Here is a 23,424-nt window from a genome sequence, read left to right as displayed (position 1 = left end):
CAATGATTCTCATCCAAAGCAACTTTTTATCACTGCTAAGCATTTAAACCAGTTTTACATGCGAATGTGCCGTTCTACATAGCTGTCATTGATGTAATGAGGATTAACATTATCAGCTAATTTTAGCTGCTGGCAAACACTGTCAAAACTGATTTATGAGATGACTGTAGCCAAAGAAATGTAGTTTAGTTGTAAAACTGAATGCCTTGTGTCCATCACTCCGTCATTGCTCATTTCTGGCAAAATGGGCAGAATTTGGGTTTAATTATATGCCTTTTTGTCATCTGTGGTCAGAAAGCAGACAAGCAAAGCAATTACAGAGGAGAAAAAACTCAAAATGAGGAAGGCATAAGGCAAAAGGCAAAACATGCAAAGAGATGCAGAAATAATCGAGGGATTGTTGTAAAGTCTTTAGAAGACAGTAGATATAGGTTTATTATTAAGCGTGCGATATTGTAAAGTCACTGAGCAAATTGCCGCTGGTACAGTATAATTTGATGTTCTAATGTGCTTTTTTGAAAAGACAACTTCATGTGTAGGCATTGTTTAAAACAGAGTGAGAGTTGGCGATACACACTGCACAGAGCTAATGAGTTATAGACAGAATGACTATTGGGAGGGAGAGGGCTTGTGGGAGAGGGATTTTAAGGATCATGGAGGTAAGTGGCCTCAAGTATACACCAATAGGATCAATGACCATCCCTAACTAAAGCATGCTTGTTGTCATAGCTTAGTTGCTTAATGCAGCTTATATGTATTATTTAACACCATTCTATCTCATGCCTCATATACTATTCTCTTCTCATTGGTACACAGAGTCTGGTGACTGCATGTAATAGGCCACGTCACAGTTAAAGGACAGGTAGAAATAATCAAATTAAAGATGGCTGAGTTCCATTTAGCTGCTTCAGTTTCAGGGTCCTGGTACTGTGCATGTACTTCACACTGTCATGACTTACTGGGACACTTGTCTCCCAATATGGTAAGACTTGAGTGCTTGAGTTTCTGCCACAAAACTCTCAATATCCTGTAGGCTATAGTACTGATGGATTCATTCACACTAAAATGAAAATGAAAATGTCTTGAATTGTGGATTTTGAATCATTTTGTGATTGTTTGCTTGTACTTTACGGGTTAAGGGTTGGGTCATCCTGGGGGCCCAGCTGTCTGTGTACACGTCAAAGGTAACATTGTGGGTTTTAAGTGTCATGTGTAATCTCTTTATCTATCTCTCCTTTATATTTCCTAAAGTTTCACATTGTTAAATATGTGATACACAAGGCAAATAACAATCATCATAAAATTCCTTTTCTTCTTAATGTAATTTTGAATGTACTGAGTTTAGTTTCATGATTGAAGGCACAGAAAGAAATGGGGGAAAAAAGTGCACAGGAGAACATCTATTCCAGCTGATGGTCGCCGGTAGATATTACATCCATGGCCGCCAGGTAGCCAGGAGACACATTGGTCTCTCAATATAGCCAGAAAGCAGTGAAGCAAGCCTTCACATGACACAAATCATCTGCACTTACTCAACCCTTCCTCCCACCTATTATGCAGGACTGACCAGCACACATTTACATCACCGTGTTCACCACAATGTAGGTCCCTGTGCGCATTTCAGTGCATGTGTGGGAATGTTTGTCTCCATGCATAAATGTATTTGACCCACATATTAACTCTGTAGGATCTAAGCTTTCCTCCCTTCTGCTGACTGATGTAAAGATGGCTCTCTTAACCACAAGAACATACTGTGAGATTAACTGAAGCTTGCTGTGATGTTATGTGCAAGACCGTACAGCTTATGTTTCTAAATCGATAGATAGATAGTTATTTTATTCAACCCCGAAGGGAAGTTGCAGTGTTGCATTAGCAGTGGTTTACAAAACAAAATTTAAAAAAATAGATAGAATAGAAATTCACAGGCACAAAAACATACATATACAACATGCATACATGCACAACTTACACAAAACATGTCATTGTATATTTAAATGTTATCTATGCTGCGGTAACTTAAACATGGAATATTTATTGATGTTCTATGGAACAATTCAGGGAAAAACACCAATTATACATCTCTGTTGATGAAGTGAGTCATGACAAGGGCAGAGATGAACACTAAAAAATATTTTACAGTACACATGTAGTTTACAACACCATTATTACTCTAGTACATTTCATTGATTTCATATTATTTTAAATGGATGCCTATATAAATAGGTATTTAATAAAGTTATATGTACTGCCCTTGCTTAATCACACGTCACGTGAGGTTGTCACACAAAACCCTACTTCTTTTTCTCTGATTCTCGTGAGAGGAGGATGCTTTGTCATTGACCTCCACCGCCCCAATCTGCTCTCTGGCATGACCATGGGCTAATTTATAAGCTTCTTTCCCGGGATTATCTTTCTTCCTGGTGTGCAAGCCAGTGAGCGAACAGGAAAAAGCAGAGATACAGGTTTCGGGCACGGCCATAAATGGCCTGCCGTTCTGACTGCCTGCATTCTGTGTTAACATGGACACGCTGCATGGCTCAGAAGAAAGTGGCTTCATCAGAAAATGGATTATTAATACTGATTCCCCAAAAAAGTATGAGCGTGTCTTTTTTTTGTCGTTGTTAGACTTTTTCAAATGCTACATAAATGTAGAGGATTTCTCTGAAAACTGGACATTTTCTTATGAACATCTTGCCATGGGCTCAAAGAGGACTCAAAAAGCACTAACCTAGTGCCCTCTCAGCCCACTTCCAGCAGTACACGAGTAAAAGAGGATAATGTGCACGACAACAAGACAAGCATAAGGCAAATATTGCACTTGACTTTAGGTTACATATAAGATCTTTTAAGAAAGATCTTAACACAACAGCTACAAATTAACCTAGAATGGATTTTTAGGGGGGGGTATGGATATTACTTACCCAGCAGCTCTTGCTGCGAGGAGGCAATGTATTCCAACTGACAGCAGAGAGCTAGTCTTCTTTTTCTTCTTATAATCTAAACTTCAAATACTAATCACTACAAATGCCCAACATCATCTTCGGAGAGACAATGCCCAACGGGGACAGCATCAAAGGGTTCTAACGGCTATTCCTGGCCATACAGTGAGATACAGTGCCCCATTCTACATCCACTGGTCACATGATGACACAATCAAGGATAATGCATGAAGTATAAAAAAAAACAAAAAAAACAAAGACTAACCTCAAAAAGAAAAAACAATCTAACCTGCTTTACATAACCTCATCACCCAAACTAAAAAGTTCAAGCAGCCCACACTTATCCATGAAGTCCAGCAGCAGAACGAAATCATATTGACTCAAACTTGTATGTAAGGCTACTTAGAACTGATCTTAACATGTAAAAGCTACTTAAAGCCATCAAAAGTACCTTGGAGCCGACTGTCCTCAACAAGAACCCGAGCATTATGCCCTGAGAATCAAAGCTACAATGTTAACGCGCTCTCTAAGGACTGTTGTGATAGCTGGGGAAATAAGCTGAGAGCCTGTCCACGTCTGTAACGCCCAACGGAGGCAAAGCCCACATAAGCCCTACTGGCCGACTCCCTCTTGCCACACCGACTCGCTGTTTGACACAGTCTTGATCCCTTCTGCTCTGTCAGATGGAAAAGTGGAGCAAGCCCTATCAGCCCTCCACACCCTCCTCTCTGTGGCTTCACTGTTAAGTGTGTTAGTGTGTGTGTGTGCTGTGTAAGTGTATGTCTGTGATGACGGGGAGAGATGAGGAAATATTCTAAAGTGGATATTTTGTAAAGTGGTAAATGTATAAAAAGCATTTCAAATCTCTGACTGGGTGAAAGAAAACTCACCCAACAATTCCTCACAATTCTGTGACAGAGTTATCCGCTGACAAAATGTGTATTTGAGCACATCTGTTGGTTGTTTTAATAAGACTTTCAAAGATGTTCAGAAGCTGCCTCGAAACAGGCAGTGAAAAAAGCAGAATAAGGCAGATCATTTGTGTAATGTGCCTGTGATAGGCACCGCATTATATGTTACATGCTGTAATATGTTTGGCTATTACCTTAGTAACAGACATAAGCATATGGAGGTCTATTTTAAGACTTGACTTTATGCTGTCTCCTCTGGGATAACACTGTCTGTACAGCATCAAATTCATTGTATTATTTATCTATTTTCAATGGTGAGTTAAATTACATACCTTGTGCCTGCGAGAGGTGAGGTACACCATGGACAGGGCCAACATACATGCCAGTGGTTGAAAGTAACGAAGTACAAACACATTGTTACTGTAATTAACCTTTATGCCGTACTCTGGCATTTCTGTACATTTTTCTCAACTATTTTTTTGATTTGGTGATCATTTTGACTGTTTTAAAGCTTGTGACATGAATTTTTGCAGGAACTCTTCTTTTAGCAAAATGTTTGAATTCCAATGTCTTTTTCTCTCACATGTCAATCATAAAATGTATACTTCCCAAAAAACTGCACATTATACATCTTTTTTTTTTTTTTTTGCTTTTTTTCATAAATCACTTTTTTGGTATCTGTATTTTGCTTGAGTATTTTTAGTTGTTGCAACTTTACTTTCACTTTGCTACAGTTCAAAGCCAAATATCGACTTTACTCCGTTACATTCTGCACCAGACCTTGTTACATAGGTATTAGTAGTCTATGCAGTGCACCCGAGGGGAGCAGCACTGAAAAAAAAAAGTAAAACTGATAAAGCTGACTCTGCGTGAATCAACTGAGCCCAGCTGATGCAACACCGGCATACACAGTAACAGTCCAGCGAAGAACCGGCAACGTGAATGTTTGCAACTTTGATGAGAGGATGAAGAGGGACTATCCTTCTAGGCACAAGAAGAGGAAAACTCAATGAGAGTGAAGTGCAGGAACAGCAGTCAGATAAACTTGTGTTCTCCACTCTCCAAGTCTGATGTAGATCACACTTAGCCTAATATGCAGCTGCAGTAAATCTCTCTTTGTCTGTCTGTCCCGCTAGCCAGCTGAGCAGTGCAGCTTGCTCTGTGTGGGACTGTGAGCTGATTTATGAGAGGTGCTGAAGTTAACTTGTGGATTTTTGGTGAGATTGTGAATTGAGAAGTGTTTCAGTTAGTTTTGGTTTTCGCCTCCTTGTCTCATCTTAACATACCCAAAGTCCCAAATGGGGTTCTGTGTCTGTCAGACGGTCTGAAGGGGATACTACCACAACAGCAGAGCAATAACGTAGACTTATCCGCCTCACATATAAGAAATATCCACTTGTCCTCTTGCGACTCAGTTTTCCTTATTGTGATTCACTATAACTTATAATGCTGTAAATTTAAAAAGATAGATTGTGTTTTGTAAAATCAATAGATTTTGATGTGTAGCAGAAACTTTTACTTTGATTACTTAAGTAATTTTAAAACCAGGTACTTTTTTACTTTTACTTGGGTAGGTTTACACAGGATGACTTTTACTTTTACTTGAGGAACATATTTCATGTGGTATCTGTACTTTTATTTAAGTATGAAAATTGAGTACTTCTTCCTCCACTGATACATGCAGACAAGCTGCATTCGCTGCTACTAACGCAAATGCAATCTCGAGCATTTGCGTTAGTAGCTGCATTGTGGGTAACATAGGGGCCAGGCAAAAAAAAAAAAAAAGATATCTCTGGTTATACACTAGATTTACATATTATATGCTTTTCATTCATTTACTTGCTTATTTGTTGTTAGGAAAGTAATATATGGTATATAAAGGACCATAATGCTGCCAATATGAATGAAAAAAGGTGTCATACACTTGGCTAAGGTCTGAACTTGCCTTGGACTATGCCTTTTTGTAAAATAAATGTGATTATATTTTGGACAGATTTGTGAGCAGAATATGCTTTTGACTCTTTACTTCATTTAAAGTTGAGACCCACTAGTGCCAAAGCTGATAGCAGTGCCAGCTCAGTCTGAGCCCAAAGCAAGCCTCAATCTACCGTGTCAGATTGAGGATGTTACTGCTCCTTGTGCTGCACACCAGGCCATTATTAATCTACGGCAGTGATGGGCGGTGGGGGCAGGGTGGGGTTTCCTGGGTCTTTAACCACTGATCCCTGATCAAGCTGAAAACCACTGGGATTAGAAACAGGATTAAGTGACCCTCAGCCCTTCACAAGCTTACTGACATTCAACCATCTAAAGAGTATTTTACACTTATCGCCAGAAGTGGAAAGAGTGCAAAAATATTCTACTTAAGTAAAAGAACAATTCCTTTGATAAACTTTTACAGTACAAATACAAAGTACAAATAAAGTTACTGGTATAAAACTCTACTCAAGTAAAAGTAAAAAGTAGCTCATTTAAAAGTTACTTTTTTAACCTAAAATAATCAACATAGCTTATATCAGTGTGAACAGAACAAACAACAGCAACAAACAAAAACATGGTAAAATCCATAATGAAAAATCTACATAGGCCTACTAAGAAACTTAACTAAGAAAAATGCTCTCAGACCACAGCCAAGGAGGCAGTTCACTGAGGAGTGATGGTCAAAATCTGTAATTATAACTGTAACTCTGATTGGCATGATATATTAATCACCCGGTTTCAAAGCTGTTTTGCAGCTGCACCATTACTGTGCATGAGACACCTGTTACTGGTGGTTACAGCAGATGCCTTTTAATACCACAGGGCACAGAAGTCTGAGGCAGCTAAACAAACTATTGTTGGGCAGTTAATGGTATTTTCCATAATTATGTGAGCAGTCATGGTCTGACTTTATGCTGCACGTGAAAGTGAAAAGAGTTGGTTACCTGGCTGAGAAGGTGGAGGTGATCGCTTATCTCACTTACAAACTTAATGTGAAGCTGTAGCAGCAGGAAATGTTCAGTTTGCAGTAGCAGTAACTGCTAAATAATAAAGCTGTTGTTCTGTTGCACTTGAAGCCAAAGTGGTTGTGAGTTTTCCCTTGCACATTTTTTTACTCAGTAAGAGATGTAATTGAAAATGTAGTAAAGTACAATAATTTAAGTAAAAGTAAAATTACAGATTTAAAAAACTACAAGTACACAATGAAACTACTCAATTTCAGTAATGTGAGTAATTGTAATTCATTACTTTCCACCTCCGCTTATCGCTAACTTCTGGGTCTTCTTTTTTAAGCATGCTTTGAAATGAGATTGCTCAGTTGCCCACCTATAACGCATAGCAATTTGAGCTTTTTCATTTGTATAACATTATGTTGCCTCAATACTTACTAGAAATAAAATATGTATGACTGACGGATAAATAAGTAGGAAGTGCAATGTATATTCAATGTATATTCTGCCAGCAAAAAAGGCAGTTTGTTCTGATTGAAAACGCAGCTCTAAAATCAGTGCGGTACATCTAGGAGTGGCACATTTACAATCGAATGGAGCTACAGTAATCTACAATGCAACACACATACAGGGTTCAGCCAGATTCCCTATACCGAGGCAGAGTGAGGGTCAAAGCACGGAGATGCCAGGGGCAAGGTCAACAACCACAAAGCTAAGAGAAGCTGAACACCCATCATCATTTCCCATGGATGAGAGAGAGCGTTAGTGAGTGGCAACAGAAAAATGAAAGAGATACAGTATATATAGATAGAGATAACCTAGTGAAGATTAAAGATAGACAAAAATGACAATGTGAAGGATTTTATTTCAGGTCCCTGTATACCTCCAGACATGGTCAGACATTTTTATTCTTAATGGCCTCCTTTGCTTCCACTAACCTGTGCTCCCGGGTTTCGAACCTTGTAAAACTTTTATGAGAGCTAAATGTAACAGTATTTATGCGAGTCGGCAAGGCAAATGAATGAGCGTGGGTTGCGAAGACAGGCACATGGGGGAAGACAGGGAGGGATGGTGCAGAGCAACTATTTGGGTGGGCAGATGGTGCCGACATATGGGCCTGTTAGGGGCAAAATAAATAAATAAACACTCACACATAAATACTGAGATGAACTGTGAGTGCCACAAACTGTTGGCCAACTTAGCCAGCTGAGAGAGAGCGCAAATGGGAAAGAGCTACTGCTGAAATTGCTTGCAGATTTCTAACAAGACCGCCACTGCTGAAAAACATGACAATTGTGATGGGGATGACAGAAGGCTTTAGAGATCTGAGCCTCTATGTGATCCCTAATCTCCAAGTGAGTGTGCATAAACTATTTGCGCACATTATAACAATCAAGTGAGAGATAAGATACACATACAGTATATAATCTGTTTTTTGAATGTGGGTGCACAAAATATAGCCTCCAAATACAGGGCATAAATTGGCAAAGATATTTTTTCCATCTCTGAGCTGAACTTCTTTTTCGCCTGCTGTCTGGTTCAGCTGCTGCCGTGTTTGCCTTCCCTCCGCCTTGCTATCTATACATCCTGCACCTCTTGTCTGCCTCCTGCTCAACCCTCAAAGCCTGTGCCTCAGTTAGGGAGACAGCCAGGTTGAGAGAGGTGATATCCTCCAGCAAACAAACTGCTGCTTTGTACAACATGTTCTCTGCCCATATCAATATCCGCTCCGCTCCAGTCAAGATCCGCTGCCCAGCACAGACAAGCAAATGGAAGATGATTCAAATACCAAAACTGTACAGTCAGTGTACATGTGCACAGGGTACTTTGGTCCCTGTGCTGGTGTCCTTTTCATTCCTTCAATGTGTGCATGTACCCATGATGTACATAATGAATACATTTTAAATTCCATATGTGACCAGGCAACAAATTCTTGTAAGTTGTCTGAGCTTCACAGACGTACACCCCCTCCTAACAGCTTCTGTGCACCCAAATGTCTAGTTGTGATGATAAAGCTGTTGACACTGCAACGGTCAAGTCCATTCAAGTACATTAGCTCAAACTGTAAACAACCCATGGAGATCACAAATAGCATAGAGCAGACAATGCTCAGTGTTGCTCCTGACAGCTACAGTTATTACAACTTCAACATTGTTGTTTGGTTGATGCCAGTTTCTGGCTACATTCAAATCTTGCATTTAAGGAATCAACATAGGTCATTGTTAGTGTGTGTGTGTGAACAATTCTAAGCGTCTGTGTGAGTGTATCTCTACAAAAATTTTAAATGGAGCGACGCCTGGGAGCTAGTTCAGGCAGTCAACTCGAGCCGCACGGCTATATGCTCACACGTGACATGCCTCACTCTCCACAATCATCTACCAAACAAACACTCCCAATTTTAGCGGTCTCTTTAAGCTGCAACACTTCCCATCTCCCTCTGCCCTGTAAATGTCCTGCATCAGTATTGCTGCCTGTTCTTTAAGCCCCACCACCACCACAGCATCCACCTGCAGGCTCCGGCTATGGGGTTTAACATATTTCCTCATCACTCCCCAATATCTCTATGTAAACATATCTGCGGGGAGAGATGAGGTTGGGGCCTAGACGCCAAACTCTAACTATGTTCCACTGCTGTGATAAACATTTCAAACGTGAGTTGTCTGACTGAGCTAATCCCTGGGTAAACACATTTGGACCTTCTCCACATTCCTCCCAGTTTGAGTACGTTTGGTTGATAGACATTGCAGCTGCCATGCCACTTTGTATTCTGTTTGCGTATCTGCCCTCGTAATGACTGCAAATTTAATTTTGATTGCAGCTGTAATCTGCCGGCTAGTTAATTGACATTGCAGAGCTTTGTTCCTCTCCTACCTTGATTGAGAGGGGTAGTTTGATAAGTTGCAATGTCGTATCCTCTCTGTGTGAACCCGCAGTTCCATTGGGCGCTTTGGTCACTGGAGAGTACTCCTCTAGAACTGGATAACTAATTAGGGGGAAGCGGAGCTGACCAGAATTTTTCTTTCATCCATCTTGTTGTCACAGTAGACTGGGAGGTCTACTCTGGTGGCCCCATGACACATTCAGTTCTTATAAAAGACATTTGCTCTGTTGAAAATTAATTTCTCAAATCTGTCTATTGACACTTATGTTCATATAAAACTAATCTGTATTAGCAAATATATTTTGCAGGAAAAGTTGTCCCTAGTTGCGTATCATGACAGGCTTCATCACAAGTTGAAGCCTGTCATGGAGAAGTCCTACAACGCTCAGGATCGAAATCAATAACATCTACACTTCCATGATAACTGAACACATTTTTGAGCAAATTTCATCTGCAGAGAAGACCATGTGATACAATGAAAAGCTCCAGAACAAGTAAGTAGCTCTGGAGTGGAGATTGCTTTGTCAGCTGCTGTTTCCAAGACCAAGAATGAACTGACAAGCATTAAATTGACAAAAAAAGTCACTTTTATTGAATGCAACTGTAAAACATTATATCTAAGTTTTACGCTGTAGGTATCTGTAAATCGCCCACAGTCGATATATTTGCTGTCCCAACAGTATCATTTCCTAGCAACATTTGTATGGTAATATTTGTCAATGTTGAATTCAGTGTCAGAGGTTAGTGTAATAAGCAGTGTGCTCTACACCTGTAGTAATCTTTTTTTGATCGTTTAGGGGCAAAAGAAGCTTTGACATTACGTTCTGTAATATTGAACCAAAACAATGATCTTTTCTGGCAGGAGCAGAAGATAAGGGTTGTTCGCTTGTAATTGTGAAAATGTACTGAGACCATGACCTGGAACCAAAGCCTGGTTTAATGGTTCTGACCAAGTTTGACTTTGTTATTGACAAAAAAAGTATGTGGGTTAATGGTCAAAACAGCATGATCAATTGTGCTGGTTTATATTATGTATGTAGTTCAGTAGATGGTCCACTATTCAAAGCCAACGGTATCAAAAAGTCAGTGGCCTACATAGACAAACGAGAGAAAAGCTTTTAGGTAGCTTCAGGTCACTGACTGCATGGAACTGGATCATTCAAGTTTAACCAAATGTCCACAGTGGAATAAAGAATAGCAAGTTAAACCTCTAACATGATGTGAGTAAAGGTTAGGAGAACTGCAACAAAGGAAAACTTGCTTCACTGAGGCATGCTGAGTGAGTTACTTTTGAATTCTGAGCAACATAGAGAGAATGGTGTTTGTTCTTATTGACTAATTTAATTAACACTAGCACAGGGAACTTCATTAAACAGTTTTCAGTTCATTAATAAAATTAATCTGACATGGCACGAGCACACACAAGATAAACATCAAGAGATGCGCTGACAGACACATGTACTGTATGGACTGTATTGCACACACTCACATGCACACAGTGTCAGAGTCATTTAGAGTAACTTACGGGTTGCCATAGTCCCAGACAACACACTGAGGATCCGATGTACCCTGCAAGATACAAGGGGGAAAGGGGGGGAGAAAGAAAAGCTGTTATTGCCAGTCGAGGGGATGAGTGAGAGGGGGAGGCAGAGAGAAGACAGAATAGCTCGTTGCCAGAGGAGAAAGAGTGATGCTGCATGGGCGATGGAGAGAGGTAAACAGACAATGAAAGAGAAGGATTGAGACAGACGGCGGGAGGGAGGGATGGAGAAAGAGTCATTGTCAGAGGACAGAGGAACGAATAGCTGCTGCTGCTGCAAAAAGAGAGAAGGTGTGTGAGCAATGAATTGAGAGAGTTAAGAGACAAAAAGAAAAGAAAAGCCATTTCATGGACTATAATACACAGCAAGTTGGGGTCATTAACATCCAGTAGTGGAAAAGCATTCAGATTCTTTACTTAAGTACAATCACAGTGGGAAGTAGTAAAGTAAAAGTAAATAACTATGATGTAGTAAAATTTACTTAAGGGGAACAAGTACTTATTGTGAAGAAATGGCCCTTTCAGAGTGTGGCTAAAGTCAAGCAACGTACTTCATAAATGATGATACTTCCCTTATCTCTGAACATCCTCAAATGCATTCTATTGATTCAAAACATGTTAACACACACACACACACACACACACACACACACACACACACATACATTTTCTTTATCACACAACCCCTCAGGACGGGGTAAACACCGGTTATTTGCCATCAGCTCGCTCTTAATCCATCGACTCACTGGAGCCAAAAGCCAATCGCCGGGGCTCGAAAGGCAGGTGAATCATCTGGTTATCAAAGCTCAGTCATGTGTGGTGGCGAGGGAAGGCTCCCTATGACTCAATCAGTGAATCAATCAGCGGATCGATGTCTTTAACTGACTCATCCCAACTTGTTCCACCAGTGATCTGTGCATTGTGCCCTTTCAGCCTGCGTGCTTCATTTAGGATTGGATTGCGATTGGTTTTAGGTGAACTTTGTGGGTGTGGATCAGGGATTCTGTTCTTACATTCATTCCTGAATCAAAAGCATTGGACGTTTGTGTCTTTGAGCTAAAAAAACAACCCCAGTCTGAGAGAAACAACTGGCCATTACACATTATGGGTCCTTCAGAGTAGGACTGGTGTGTTACCACATCAGGTCTCCACATGTCATTCTTCCACTGGGCTGATACAGAGGAAAATGGATCCCTCTCTGTACCATTCTGTTGGTCCTTCCTGAGTCTTGCATTAAGCACTTTGCCTTTGAGCTCCCCCTTATGGTAAAGGGGATTATAGCAGTAATTCCACAGCAACACAGCTCTGCCCATTACAAAAAAAGACCATGTCCACTGTAAGTACACTCACTACAGCTTAAAAAACATTTGTAATAATTGCCTCTTCTTAAGTGAAGAGCAAACTGAATGTTTTCTGAATATCAAATGTGTTTTAAATGAGCAAAAAGAAGAGAAGTAGGAGATGCACATTTGAGCCTCCACTATCAGTATTTATCTCTTTAAAAGCAAGGTCACCATCTCTGAACAGTTCATAACTGATCTCCCACAAATCAGTGAGTCCTCAGGTCTCTGCATGGCTGGACTAGAGAGGACGGGATGATGCAACATTTATAAACACAGGATCAGAGGCTTGGCGACACAGATTGATGGATGACAACGCTTTGTTCTGCTTCGTACGCAGACGGCCGCCGTCACCGACTTTAGATGCATTAGCATGGCCCGACTCTCTTAGCATTCAACTATCAATCAGCGGGCATCGCGCCTGACTGTACGCCACAGCGGGAGTGACACCCAGTGTACTCCCACAATGTCTGCTTCCTCTTTAGTGCCGATACGTCGCATAATGACAGCGTCTGCTCAACTGATGCCTCTCAAAAGAAGCAACGTGCGTCTGCTTCTAAGAGCCACATTTATGGTAATAACGGCGTCTACCTTAACAGCTCTGACTTCTTTTTCTCTCAAAAGGAACAGCGATTTCCTACAATGTATTCACAACCACCCCGTGGTAGCCATTTGCTGGTAAAATGGTTCATGCATATTGTGAACATGGTAAGCTAATCACACAAAATGAGCTACTGTAATAGAACAAGACCACACTGGTTCAGGCAGCCTTCAAAGCCTTTCACTTCATGTCAAAGATTGCAGAGTTACAAAATGAAATGGAGCAACCCGGATGATGCATTTTGACTGATGAAAGCAAACTAGATTACAGTGAAATTACCAGAAAGGCGTATGGCTGGTGTTTGTAAAGCTAACCAGAGCTGCCTTTTATGATTGAAAAGTCTGGACAGCTGGAGGATGGGGTGTGGGGTAACACCTGGCATCTGTTCTACTCTACTCTACTGTAAGAACAAAGAGTGTTCTGGCTTCCTGCTTCTCACTCACCATAAAAGACATGTGACAATCTTTAGATAGAGAGATATTTGTCCATTGAATAAGAAACTACAGCCAGCAGCCAGTTAGCTATATATTTATTTTCCAAAATGTTGAAACAGCTTTAATATTACAATTTTGGTTAGCAATTCTGGATATGTCTAAGACCAAGGGCACTGGTTGCATTTCAAATGAAACTAAATTAATGTTATGCTAATCACTTGTATCTTCTGCATTTCAGTTTTGGTTATTTTGCAGAGATGTATTAATGTATCAAAGTAGTACTAATTGTCTACATTAGTTTATTCAATCAAATACTATTCCTCTAGAGTGTAGTTGTGCTGTAGTTGTAATATCCAGTTGATTTATGTGAAATGTATGATTGAGCATTCCTAGCGCTTGTCCACATGAAGGGACTGAAAGTCAGGATTGATTTTCATCATCTCTTTTAAAATCTCTTGTGAATCTCCAAATGTCAGAAAAGTGCAAGAATAAATAGCTGGAGTAGACCTTTAAGCAGAATGAAAATGCAATCAGAAACACCGATCTAAGGTATGCATATGTGCATTTGCCCTCCAAACATTGTCCTGTCCTGTACTGTGCGCAGGAGAAGTGTCTGTCCTCAAGAGCCTCTGGTTAGTAGTCCAGAGCAGCACGCTAGGATCAGCATTAAGACATCATCCTCTAGACATAGGCTGTGCAACCTGCAGTGCCCCTGCTTTCCCAAAAGTGTTAAAAGGTGGAATAATAGCAAGATAAAAGACAGAGGTATATAAAGGAAATGCCATAATTAAGCAATGAATCACTGGTTTAAAGCAGGGAAATGAAGTGGCAGTAGATGGAGAATGAATACAAAGTCTTTGTAATGAAACACTGTGCTACATTTTGACCCTCTGGTCCTGGTTGGCACAAAAAGAGGCTGATTTCATTGGAAGATTTTAGTATGTGTCTGTATACTATATGTATGTGTGTGTGTGTGTTTGTGTTGTCTAGAGACTATTAAATATTCATCATTATTTTTCAAAACTGTGCCCACCTTTGCACACAAGAATGGCTAATGAAACCCCCATCTTATTGAGGTTGATAAGAGTGCCTCTCATTAAACTTGCACTTAGTCCTTTCCACTGAAGACACCCCACGAGTCGTTTATAATAACACACTCCACTGTAATATAAACTCAATAGGTACCAGGAGACACTGCGATATAAGGAAGTCAAAAAGGTCTGCATCTATTCTGGCAATTCAGCGAGCACTATGGCACTTTATAGCATGCAGCACTTTCGCTTTCATCTGAACTCAGGAATCATGGGTCAGCTGGGAGGGGGAAAAAATCCTTTAAAGTCTTAAACAAATTTATTTTCTCGGCCAAAGCTTTGCTCAATATACAAGTATATTAAAAAAATGCTAACCCTTGCATTGGAAAGTGCCTCATATGGAATAATTAACATTTTTGTTGCAACACTCTTTGATGAAGCTAGGAAACTAAGTGTTACACACTCAGTTGAACTAAATCCTATGGTTGGGAAAGTTTAGATAATGGGAATGAAAAAGTAATGTTCTCTACTGTTAAAATGATCTAAACCAATCGGCAGTGTTTTGTATTGCATTGCAACACATGAAAACAGTTCGGCTCTAATATCTGGGGGAAATGAGAGTTAAATAAAAAAACAACTTACATTGATAAGTGGAGACAGCTCCACCACCACCATGGGCTCGCTGGGTTGCGGTTCTGGCCGTACTGTCACTGTCAGGATCTTGGAGTTGATCACTGCAGGGGGTCTGCAAAGACACGCACAATCACACACACACACAAGAGAGCCAGAAGAAGTAAGTAAGAATTTTACTGCACATTAAAGTTTGGCTTATATTCTCTCTGTTTTGTGCAATGATGAGAAAGAAAAGTGGAATATGCTGGTGAGTTGCTTTCTTCTGCTGTTTGTCATACACACAGACACATGCATACATCCAAACACGCCCAGAAACAGACATACACACCCAATGCTCTGCCGTGCTTTTGATGGTTTTTCGGTGTGCTTGCAAAAATAAATACATAAAAAAACATAAATAAAAATGAGAAAGGGAGAAAGCCAGAGCTGGCGCCTAAGTTAAAACAGAACACTGGCCCGATTAGCATTCAGTAGAGCTACAGGGAGAAAAGGGTTTTAACAGATCCAGCTCATCTACAACTAAGAGCACTGACCTGAATAAAAGGGCCCAGGGCCAGCACCATATCACAGTGGCCTTTTGACAACCCCCTGATGTCTCTTAACTTCTATTGTTGCAAGTTTTACGCAAGTTTCAGGACCCATTAGACCCACACCCATTCGAAGCCCACAGCACACTTCACAATGACAACGCAAAAGAAAGGGGAAAACATCTAGGGAAATGTTCTGATAACTAAGCAGACACAAGAAGAGAAAAGAACCAGTAGAGACACTATAAGACCAACAAAGACGGAATTAGATAGAGAGAAGACACAAAACAAGAAAGGGCACAGGAATAGAAAGGTAGTGGGAATGGAAACTAAGAAAAAAAATACAAGGGAGATGACATGTTGTCAGAGTAAGTATTGGGGAAAAAAGAGATGTGGAAAGGTAAAAGAAAGGACAGGGAACAGAGTAGAGGGTGAGCTATAGTTCAGTAGCTTGAAAATGTAAGACCAATTAGTGGATCACATGAAGAACTCACTTTGGTGCAGGTAGGATGACGCCCAACGTCCTGTACAATATGGCTCCGATGACATAGTACATGGTTGTCAGTGATTCTGCCTCTGTCTCTGAAACACACACAATTTTGCAACAGGTCAGCCCAAATACATGCCATGGTTTGCCTAAAACACTTCACAAATTAAACATGAAGCCATCTATCCTTCATTTCATTTATTTTGTATGCCCCATATTTTTGGACAAAAAGTACTGCTGAAGACGTCCAGAAACCTATTCATATTTACCATTTTTTTTTAAAAAACAACAACAACAACAAAAAAAGACTTGAGAAAGTCTTGCGGCTGATAAATGGGTCATTGTAGCAAATATGGTGGTATGTTGAGGGGAAGGGTATTTAAAAGAAGTTTAAGATTTAAAAACCCAAATTTCTCAATACAATATTGAGCCTGCTAATCTGACATTTAAATTAAAGACTGGAGTGTTATGTGTGATTGATTTGAGCTAACCTGCACTGATCACTGGGTTTAAATGAACTAAAAGCAAACATCTATTTGTTCGTGAAACAATTAAGCACCTATTTTACCTGTTTCATCAACTTGCAATTTCACCTTAATTTATATTTATTCTTCAGCTGTTGCTGACAAATGCTCAGTTGACTACATGAAAAAGTTAATTGCAGCACCAGAAGCCTGATTTGACAGCTGAACGATTATTTCAATAAAGTCAAAGTGTCCACATCATCTTTACACAATGTCCCTCTCTTCAATGTTCTCTCTTTTTCCCTCCTTTCAAATCCCTTTTCTTCCCTTCTCGCCCCTCTCATCCTCCTCCTCTGTTGTTATTGCCACTCTCCAACCCACTCTTCAACTTTCCCACAATTCTCAGCAGTCTTTTATAGCCCCTTGCCTTCCATCACTCCTTTCTGTGTTCTTTCACCAAAAAGAGCAGGGTTTCCCAAGGAGATGGACATTGTGTCCCTCTGTAAATGTCACTTTGTCTCAAGTGATGGAGGCGGAAGGAAGCAGAGAGGAAAAGTAAGAGGGGAAGAGTTCATGTTGAGAGATGCCACTCCCTACTTTGCCCTTTTAGGCTGAGAAGAAATGGAGGACTATCTGCACAGAGACAGAAACAGGAGGAGACAGAGGGGGCTGATGGTATCAGACGTATTGGGTGACTCATCCAAAATCTGTCTGTCTGCCTGTGGCCTAAGAGGTAATACTCATGAAGAGAGGTAGCTATGCAAGACAGATGAGGAAAGAAAGAGGAAGAGACAAAAAGATCTCGGCAGTGGGGGGAAAAAAGCCATTGTGAGACTGTGAGGAGGCAAAAAAACAGATCAAAGTCAGCATGAGAAAGCCTGTGAGTGTGATGGATCCTAATTGGACAGTGTCTGCAAAGGCATGCAAATGAGAAAGTCAGTGTATTGTGGGTAAATGGTAAATCAGTGTGTGAGGGGGTGGCACTCCTATGCTTGAGGATGATTAATACCACAAAAGCACTCAATCACAAAACTCTAATTTCCCATGAACAGACTTTTCGTCAGTCTTCGCTTGCTGAACATCTAAATGATTGGTGGTCAGCTGTAATCCACCAGTCACCAGCTGTGAACTTTAATGTGCCATTCGTCAGGGAAAGTTATGTTTGGATTTTTGAGGCTATAATTTATGGTTTTAATCAAAGATCAAAAGCTCCATCCATATAGTTACATGTGAGTTACTCTCTTCATTCCTTCTTGGTTAGTACACAGCACTGAAAATGTTAAGAAGTTAAAGTACTGTAGAATAGCTTTGCTTTTGCCCAGTTGAAGTGACTGACAGGCTAATGTGCTCAAGCTCAGAAACATTAATTGACTGCTGTGCAACCTTTTTAGAGTCAGTGATTTTTATTATTAGCACTAAATTGTCCTATATAACCTTTAATTTATAACATTATAACATTTTAATTCTAAACTGGTCAAGCTGTTTATTCCTGGAGAATTAGCCATTTTGAGAAAATGTCTTATGTATTTGTTTACTTTTTTGCCAAGAGGAAAATGAGAGGATCACTAGCACTTGTCTGTGTGTTACGTGTGGAGCTGGAGCTAGGAGGTTATTAGCTTAGTTTAGCTAGATGGGAAGCAGGGATAAATTGCCAGGCTCTGTCCAAAGTTAAAAAAACACGCCTACCAACACGTCCGAGGCTAACTTATTAACACACTGTAGCTACTGTAGAACTGACTTCTTGACGTCATGTCTTGTCAGTTTGAGGCTGCCAAATTCCAAATAGTCATTCTTACAGTTCTTTTTGTATATAGATAAACAAATGAGATACCGTACGAGTGTATCAGTTATTAGCTCCCCCTGCCTCCAGTTTTTAAGCTAAGCAAGGCTATTCATCTCCTGGTCGCAGCTCCGTACTTAATGCACAGACATCAGTGAACAAGGTAATTTATTAATCACTATGCAACACAAGGTTGTAGAATGAAATTAAAGTTTTTAGTCCCATCATGCTACACATATAGAACATAATAACAGATAATTCCACTCTATTGGCTTGGCATGTATGTATGTTCCACCTTTTGTTAAACCAATTAAAAAAGAATAACCAAAAAGAACATGTTTATTTTCAATATAGGCCTATACATTTATTTATACACATGATGAGAGTGGTATCAATATTCTCATCTCACACTCATCAAAAGAACAAATTGGCTTATTTATTTTATCTCATCCCAAAATCGTCAAATTTTCAGCTTACTGGTGATTTTTGAAACTCACCACAGTTACAGTTAAAACTGTATATAAGGAAGTCTCACACTATAAGAGAGAAGAGCTCATTTGGTTGGTGTCTTGCTTGAGTAATATTTAAAAGTTAATGGTACATTATACCAAATGCACGTATCAGCAATGGTGTATTTGAAACATGAAGTCATTGCTGGCTTGTATTTTTGGATGTATGTGTGCGCGCATGGCTGCAAGACAGAGTGAGTGCCTGCATGTGTGTTTGCGAGAGAAAGTGAGAGACAGTGGCGGAAGAGAGGGAGTTTGTCACCTCGAAAATCAGTGAAGAACGGCCCCCAGCCTCTGCCCAGTGAAGCGATTCATGAACCTATCAATTGGCTGTGTGCATGTGCAACTGTGTGTGCACATGCACTCACAAAGATGCCAATGAGCCTTTATGAGCATGTTTAAGCTATCCATCTGAGATAGGCTTTCATTATGGGGTAAATGAACCAACCAAACTGATAGCAATCAACTGAAGACCTCAACTCATGGATTGCCAATGGGAAGAGGCAGAGTTCCCACAGGGGCAAAGAGTACTAACAATGTCCAAACTCATAAGGCTATATGCAGTTTGGATGAAACAATTTTCTAAATAGCATATGCTTATGTCATGTGCTGAATATGATGCAGCTGGTCACTTTTATTGCACTGCAAGCACCGCAAGAGACAAAACATTCACCACCACAAACTATGAGGACAATGGACTAAAAAAGCAAGATGGAGGATAAAAACATAAAAGCAGGAAAGTAAAACAGGCAGGCCTGATGAACGGAGGATAAGAAAGAAGACAACATCGCATTAAAAAAGCTCTAGCTATCACCCTTTTGTCTTCAGTTGCAGTCACCCTTTAAGATATAGGAATCTGCAGTTCCATAAAATCTGGAAAAACAGTTTGAGCAAAACAACCCTCACTCATAATACACTGTGCATAATAAAGAGACAGAGAGGGTAGGTGAGTTGAGGGGAGGTGCCCTGAGGTTAGCCTTCATGATGTCTTGAACGTCAGTCAAAGAGTCTGTGTCATCAGCGCGATTCAGAGAGGTCAGAGACAGCTCTGCTCTCTCGGACCGCAGCTTCTCTGAACTCTAATTTGGGCAGGGGACAGGGTGCCAGACAGGAAGTCTGGTAGTGTAATTTCCTGTGGGATGTGACCTTTGCCTCCGTTGGTAGTGGATCGCATCTGCCACAGTTATTCTCTTATCTAATATAAACTGCTTCTTCCCACTCTTTTAAGTCCCTTGTTTCCCCTTTACAACTTGAGCTCCTATGTCTTCTTTGTCATCATATTCTCCTCCACCTTTGTGTCTTGCTGTGCATTTGGACAATCATTTTGCTTGTTTTTTGGCCTTACTTGAAATGGGGACATGGGGGAAAACAAATTCACAACAGTTAACTTTCTTGTATCACTAAAAGCGGAGAGACATCTTTCAAAATTGCTTGAGGATGTGATGTTCTCAAGAGCATGTGGCACACTTCTTCACAGATGAAAGACCTGCATCTTCTTGAGAGGCCCTCCTGGGCCTCTTTACAGTCCAAATCCCTCTCAGCATTACCCTCTGACGTCCTTGAAAAGCCTTCTATCTGCTTCCACAAGACACATCTCTGAATTTGTGAATTCACACTGGGATAACTTTTTGGTCTGACCTTGGCTGAAAGAGAGGGTTGAGTGGGGTGAGATCAGGTCCTTGTGTTTCTAATATTCAAGACCGAGAGTGAGGATAACAACTAAAACAGATCCATATTCAGCTTAGTCCTCAAACCTGACCTAAGAGAGAATTCTGGAACTGCTGTTTTGTTCTAAAGATAATCAGCCTCATGTTGGTAATGAGGGTGAGAACATTTTTTGTGTGTTGATTCTTCCAACTATCATTATTGTATCCAGAAAAACCCTTGAAACAAGGGTCTTGCTTGGTCTTGCGTTTAATCTTCAGTGCATGGGATGACCGTCCAACAGACTGAGTGGTACCAAAAAGCCCAAAATTGTGACAAACCCTGGGCAGTGGGCAGTGGGCAGTATCTGTCTTAGGTCTCCTACCTTCAGTCTGGATGGTGAAGACCTCTTTAGGGATGTAGAGCTTGTCCTCTGCTGTTCTGGCCCAGTCCTTCATCCCTCTCCGGCCCTTCATGGGGAAGTTTATATCACTGGAAACTGCTGACACCGGCTCTCGCTGGATGGTTATCACTGCACAAACAAGAGATACCAAAAAACATTTAAAACTCACTGCAGTGCAAAATTGGGGCTTAAACTAAGAAAACTGCTGAAGATAAGGTGAGCAAAACCCGATGAAAACAGTGCAACAAATGCCCATCTAAAAAAAGTCATAAATTCATTTTAAAGACATCTTAAAAAAATCTCAGCACCATGATAAATCACAAGTTCATCTACATAAGTGAATGTCTTTGAACATTGAGATTGGTTTATAGTTATTTTGTATCTGTCTCTGTCATGCCTTGTCATGTGACAGCACTATGTGACACGTACTGAGGTTGTTGGTAACCACAAGGAAACTCTGGAAAGGCTTCTGGGACTCTCCGATGAGGTGAATGAAATCTTCTAATATCCTCATCAGCAGAGCAGCACCGGGAGCGACCTGTGGATAGAGGGATGAAAAAGAGAGGTGGGCTTCAATCATTATGTCATCATAATTATAATCCATGGCCAACTTTCTATGAGACATGTCTCACACACTGACACATTTTTATTCATTGCGTTATCTAGACCACTGAATGTGTTCCACAGCAATAAACTGTAACCACGTGGGATATAATATCATATTAGGCTGCTTGTTTATTGTGTCCAGGTGGCAAGTAGACGCACCTTGACTCAAGGGCATCAAGCTGGGTCACACACAAAAACACACACGCACCTGGTATACTTAATAGGTTGCCACTGTTTTTAGTAAACAGGTGGGTATTTATGACTCTAATGAAAAGGTAATGTGGGGTGTGGTCACACCCACATTACCTTTTACACACAATTTCATGTACGCACACTCAATAAAGTACTTAACCACACACACATTTAGGAAAGTTTGTACCGTAGTAGGATAAGGTGTACAGATGCACACATACAGTGATGCAACAAAGATACAAGGCTTTACCTGGTGAGCGTCTTCCCATTTTTCTAGATTTTCCATGTCCAACATATGGCTGACTATCTGGAAGAATTTCTAGACACAAGAAGAAGAAGTAGTCAATTAGATTTTATTATCTTGTTTGTATGTGTTGCACGCTAAAGTGTCTAGAACAGTAGTCTTCTGTACATAGACATATTGTAAAACATAAAATAACGTCTGTCAAATGACTGCCTGAGACAGGAGCATTTTGCTCTCTTACAGGCGGTGAAAAGAGAAAAACGCTGCAAAAAAAATCCCCTTTGAGGCTATAGCAACTGTGCAGCTGTAGTTCATTGTTATGCACACCCACGTGCCGTAGAAAGTGGAGCTCCTACATTGAATAAATTTGGAGTGTTATGAGTGTGTCTGCGTGTGAGAGTGCATCTGTGACTGCATGTTTTGTAAGGTTTATGACTTGAGGCTTCAAGAGGAGGCTCTCCATACCTGCACGTCGTCGGGAGCTGGGATGTAGGTTGCTCTTTTGAAGGTGTCCGTCACATTTCGCAGAATCTCCGTGGAAAAGAGAAGGTCGCCACTGTAGTAGCTCCTCCTCTGCAAGAGCTCCAGGAGACTCCTTACGATCTGAGACATGCCCTCCCCAGCCAGGGTCCTCTGACCCTTCGCGAGATGCTCTCGTAACTACAATGTGTAGAAAGATACAAAAAGTGAGAACAGTCTATGGTTTCCCCTCTGCTGGTTACAGTCAAGATGATTAAATGCATGGCCATTGTGTTCAGCTGGTGAAAATGTCACAAAGAGCAAGACCAAACAAACCGAAGATTGTGTTTTTTTTCCCCGTAGAAATCAACAAAAACAGTGTCACACAATGCTGTCATGTGACAAGGAATGTTTTAGATGTGTGCCGAGAGGGATGTTTCAAGACAGGAGTATATATGTACACAGTTGGATTTTTGTATTTGAACTTAAAATAGGCAAACAAAAAGAGGCCGTAGCAGCACGCTCATCACTTCAGAGAAAGAGATGCAGAAAGCCAGATTGTGTATGTGCAATGCAGAGAGAGAGAGAGAGAGAGAGAGAGAAAGAGAGACAGAGCCTGGAAGAACAGAAGATAACAGTAATCACAGAAAATTAATTATTGACTCCTGGTGTTAATGAAAGGTTGGAACAGAAGCTAACAGTGCAATCAGCTCTGTCACGTAAAATCCCTGACCCCCATCTCCTTCTGCCATCATCGAGGAGATGGAAAAGGTTGAAGTTCACAGAGCAGCAAAACAGTCTAGCTGATGAACACATTCATTAGCTATGTTCATCAATTGATAAGTGTGAGCGCAAAGCTCTGGAAAAGC

General features: G+C 40.6%; 1 protein-coding gene across 11 annotated transcripts in view; it reads right to left on the bottom strand.

Annotated features, from left to right (window-relative positions):
• Positions 1–23,424, bottom strand: part of adgrb2 (adhesion G protein-coupled receptor B2) — a 214,629-nt gene that overhangs the window by 59,833 nt on the left and 131,372 nt on the right. For all 11 annotated transcript variants that reach the window (XM_038724746.1, XM_038724739.1, XM_038724744.1 and 8 more), the window contains 7 exons: positions 22,562–22,756; positions 22,103–22,171; positions 21,484–21,592; positions 21,037–21,183; positions 16,262–16,349; positions 15,250–15,352; positions 11,187–11,230 (listed from right to left, as the gene is read on the bottom strand). In XM_038724746.1, the coding sequence (XP_038580674.1) occupies positions 11,187–11,230; positions 15,250–15,352; positions 16,262–16,349; positions 21,037–21,183; positions 21,484–21,592; positions 22,103–22,171; positions 22,562–22,756 (755 nt within the window). The remainder of the gene's footprint in view (positions 1–11,186; positions 11,231–15,249; positions 15,353–16,261; positions 16,350–21,036; positions 21,184–21,483; positions 21,593–22,102; positions 22,172–22,561; positions 22,757–23,424) is intronic.

This window comes from Micropterus salmoides, unplaced genomic scaffold (genome assembly GCF_014851395.1).
Source record: "Micropterus salmoides isolate LMB-PRFRI ecotype aquatic unplaced genomic scaffold, ASM1485139v1 Ms_hic_scaffold_17, whole genome shotgun sequence".
Lineage (NCBI taxonomy): Eukaryota > Metazoa > Chordata > Actinopteri > Centrarchiformes > Centrarchidae > Micropterus > Micropterus salmoides.
The sequence above is the reverse complement of the archived record's forward strand: the minus strand, read 5'-3'. Positions and strand labels throughout refer to the sequence as shown.